Here is a 3,455-nt window from a genome sequence, read left to right on the forward strand (position 1 = left end):
AGAAAACAAAGACATTTAAGGAGGAAGTGCTTTCTGTCAATGAAAGATACAAACTCTTGAACAATCCATTTAAATACTATGTTGTGATACAGCAAAACATAAAAATACCAAAGGGGTGAACATTATTTTAGTGCATTTGTCAGTACTTTCCCACATATCAATGTATAACATTGTCTCATGCGAGCAAAGTTTTATGAAAATGTTCATATAGGCTCTGCCCATTTGAAAGGAAGCAAGGAATTTCATCAAATCTTGATTTAAAATCAATGCCAACAATGCATGATTAACACATGCGTACTGTGTTATCAAATTATCTTGAGAGATGTTTGTATTGTTAAATGTCAATGGTGAAGACCCCATAAAGAATAACTGCTGCTTTGCAAAAGCTAATGGGGATAAAAATAAACAAGTAACAAACATGAGGAGTTGAACTAGAATTAAACTTGGTGGCTATGCATTAGAAGCTTGGATGATGACAGGGTAGAAAAGGAAACAAAACCAAAAAGATACAAAGGCTGTAATATATTTGAAGAAAGACACTGATGAGTGTAATAATGCAGCATAAAGACACCAAACAGGTGCTCAAAGCGAAGTCAAATGCAAACAATCAGTCAAGTCTTTATAGCTGCAGCATTTAATAGGCATCTCTTCAGAACTAAATCTAAGACATGTCATCTGTACACATGATCGCCTTTGTCAACATCAGTAACCATTGATGTCTTATATTTAAAGTACATAAAAAGTGGCCTAGTGGTATATATTTAAAACAATTTCAGAACAGGATTCAAGATAATTCTTCTTATGATTAATATTGCTATCAATAGTATTATTAAAGGTAGTAGAATTACTTCTTTTTTCTGTTGTTGAAAGAGACAATGTACTTGTTAAATTCATAAAAGTAGCAACTAAATTTTGAAAAAAGAAAAGTTAGAACATGGAAGAATTTAAAACAGGCGATATCAAACATATTTTTAAGCATATTAAGCACATTAAAGCATATTCCTAAAGAAACTGGTATTTTTTTTTATTTTACATTTGTTTTGCTGTATTTTATTAATGTGTATATTCATGTTTACATTTACAAAATGTCGGCATTGTATTAAGTGTTTTTAAGTATCATAATACACCAAATACATGTCCACTCCGCCTACTTGGGTAAAACGCGATATCGGGTGTTTTGGGAAAAACTGTATAGGAATAATCCTTAGTACTTAAAGTAGCTGTCTATCGCCGTGCCAGAAAGAAAATCCCACATTTTCACTGTATTTTTTTTTTTTAATCATACATTTTCTATCTTTGGGATGCCGTTAAGTTACATTTTCCTCTTGAATAAAAATTATCTTGATATTTATTCACTTTTTTTTTTTTTTTTTAACTTTAGTCCAAACGAGAATAACGGTTTCTCTGAGTACCATACCACACGAACCCCTAGGTACTCGCTAGCTGCGGCTAGCTGCTCCAACCTGAAGCCCCCTTGGATTTGTATGGAAGCGGTCAGCATCACCAGTGAAGTAAGACCTAGTATGTTTATAGTCGATAACGATAGTAACAGCGATAATTTATAACACCCTGCTATATATATTTATTTTATAGTAGCACCCATCCTTTCGACTCTGCAGCTGAGTTAACCTTAGTTAACTCAGTTAATGTGTTGAATGTGTAGCCGTTATTTTATATATAAAACTATAACTCGATACATGCAATATAACTGCTCGTTTGTTGCTAACTCGTACCGTGCTATGAACTAGTAGGACTCTGTATTCCTGAGTTTCAGTCACGTTTTTTTTTTTTTTTTGTCGGCAAATAGTTTACAGTAACTACGTGGCACTGATACACTTCTTGAAGGACAGACGAGCTGAGCTAACGGCGCCGTGTTTGCCCCCTTCAGGTTCCCGTTCCTCCGTGACAATGGAGAAGGTTTTACTCCTGTCCCTTCTGCTATTGAACATGCATCAGGCTACAGCAGCTCCCAAAGGCGTCACGGCCAGCCTGAAAGCCAGGTGGAGCATGACACCCTTCCTCCTGGAGGCCAGGTACATTAGTGATCACTGGGAACACATCATGAAATTGTTATTGATTTGTGATAAACAAGACCAAATCCACGCTGAATTATTAAATATAACGTATTTGTTGCTTTTAAGGTTCCCCTTTAAGTTCACAGATACTAATATTTATTACCCGAGCTCTCAAGAGGTTAAAGGAAGATTTGATTTAGTTGAATTTCTCTTTCCCTACATGGCAAGGAGGCATTTCTATTTGTTTTGGCTATTAATCTTTTTCAAAATTCGTCCATTATTATTTGAAAGCATTTTTTTTTATTGAAATACAATATATATATATATATATATATATATATATATATATATATATATATATTACAAGGTTCCTACAGATCCTTAAAAAGTCTTAAAAGGCAATTAATTTTTCAATATAAAATCAAGGCCTTAATTGGTATTAAAGTGTCTTAAATCAGTCTTTCATAGGTCTTAAAATTGTTACCACACCATAAATTGGATTATACTTTTGAAATTCATATCAAACATTAAAATAATTGACAATAACTGTGTTATATTTACCGAACCGCTCACTGTAACCATTATTGGTTCTATCCCGATAGCGGAACCAATAAGAAACGATGTTGTGCCTGGACATTTGTGTCTTAGCTGCAAGACAGAGCATCAGCTTGTAGTTTTAAAAAAGGAAAGCAGATGACTTTTATTCCTGAGATGGACCGTTTTGTGTTATTAGAAAATGTGGTAATTATTAGTCGTGAGTGATTTATTTATTTTTCCATGCAGTGAGTTTATTGCAGAAGATGGGAATGAAAAATTCTGGCACTTTGTGGACACTGTTAAGGAACTGACTGTTTACAAGCAAGGAGGTTTGTTTTTGTTCCTCCTTTAGAGTCTGCATTTTCGCAACAAATTTATGGGTTAGCCACCTCTCACACTTCTAAATGGCTTTCATTGATCTTTCAGAATCTGTGCGCTCATATTACAACTTGATTATCAAAAAGGCAGCTCAGTTCCTGTCACATCTTCAGGTGAATCTGCTCCGATTTGCTCTGGCTATGCGGTCCTACTCACCCGCTGTCCATGCATCCCAACAGGTAAGGATTCATGTTTTATTTTTTGAACAATGTTACTGGTGACCGTTTCAGAATGAATATTTTTATGATGTGGTATTTGTAATTTCAAACAATGCTTGTTTTGACAATTTTTTTTCAATTAACAGCAAATGCAATTAGTTATTTTTTCAACTTTTATTGAATTTTTCCCAAATTGATGTTGCCGGAAATTAAGATCCAATTGCAAGTTACGATGATAACTGCATTTAACTTCAGCCTTAAATTGACAGTAATTTTCAAACAATTACAGTGCTGAGCAAATTTAAGGACACTTTGTAAGGTTCAACTTGAAAAAAAAGGTGTTTAAACTTTCTGAAAGAAAAAAATA

General features: G+C 34.0%; 1 protein-coding gene across 2 annotated transcripts in view; it reads left to right on the plus strand.

Annotated features, from left to right (window-relative positions):
• Nucleotides 1-1,371: 1,371 nt before the first annotated feature.
• LOC107093559 (UDP-glucose:glycoprotein glucosyltransferase 2-like) overlaps nucleotides 1,372-3,455 on the plus strand; it is a 57,164-nt gene continuing 55,080 nt past the window's right edge. For both annotated transcript variants that reach the window (XM_015388693.1, XM_015388694.1), the window contains exons 1-4: nucleotides 1,372-1,511; nucleotides 1,889-2,033; nucleotides 2,799-2,881; nucleotides 2,979-3,109. In XM_015388693.1, coding sequence (XP_015244179.1) covers nucleotides 1,909-2,033; nucleotides 2,799-2,881; nucleotides 2,979-3,109 — 339 coding nt within the window. In that variant the 5' untranslated portion in view covers nucleotides 1,372-1,511; nucleotides 1,889-1,908. The remainder of the gene's footprint in view (nucleotides 1,512-1,888; nucleotides 2,034-2,798; nucleotides 2,882-2,978; nucleotides 3,110-3,455) is intronic.

This window comes from Cyprinodon variegatus, unplaced genomic scaffold (assembly GCF_000732505.1).
Source record: "Cyprinodon variegatus isolate N-32 unplaced genomic scaffold, C_variegatus-1.0 Scaffold432, whole genome shotgun sequence".
Taxonomy (NCBI): domain Eukaryota; kingdom Metazoa; phylum Chordata; class Actinopteri; order Cyprinodontiformes; family Cyprinodontidae; genus Cyprinodon; species Cyprinodon variegatus.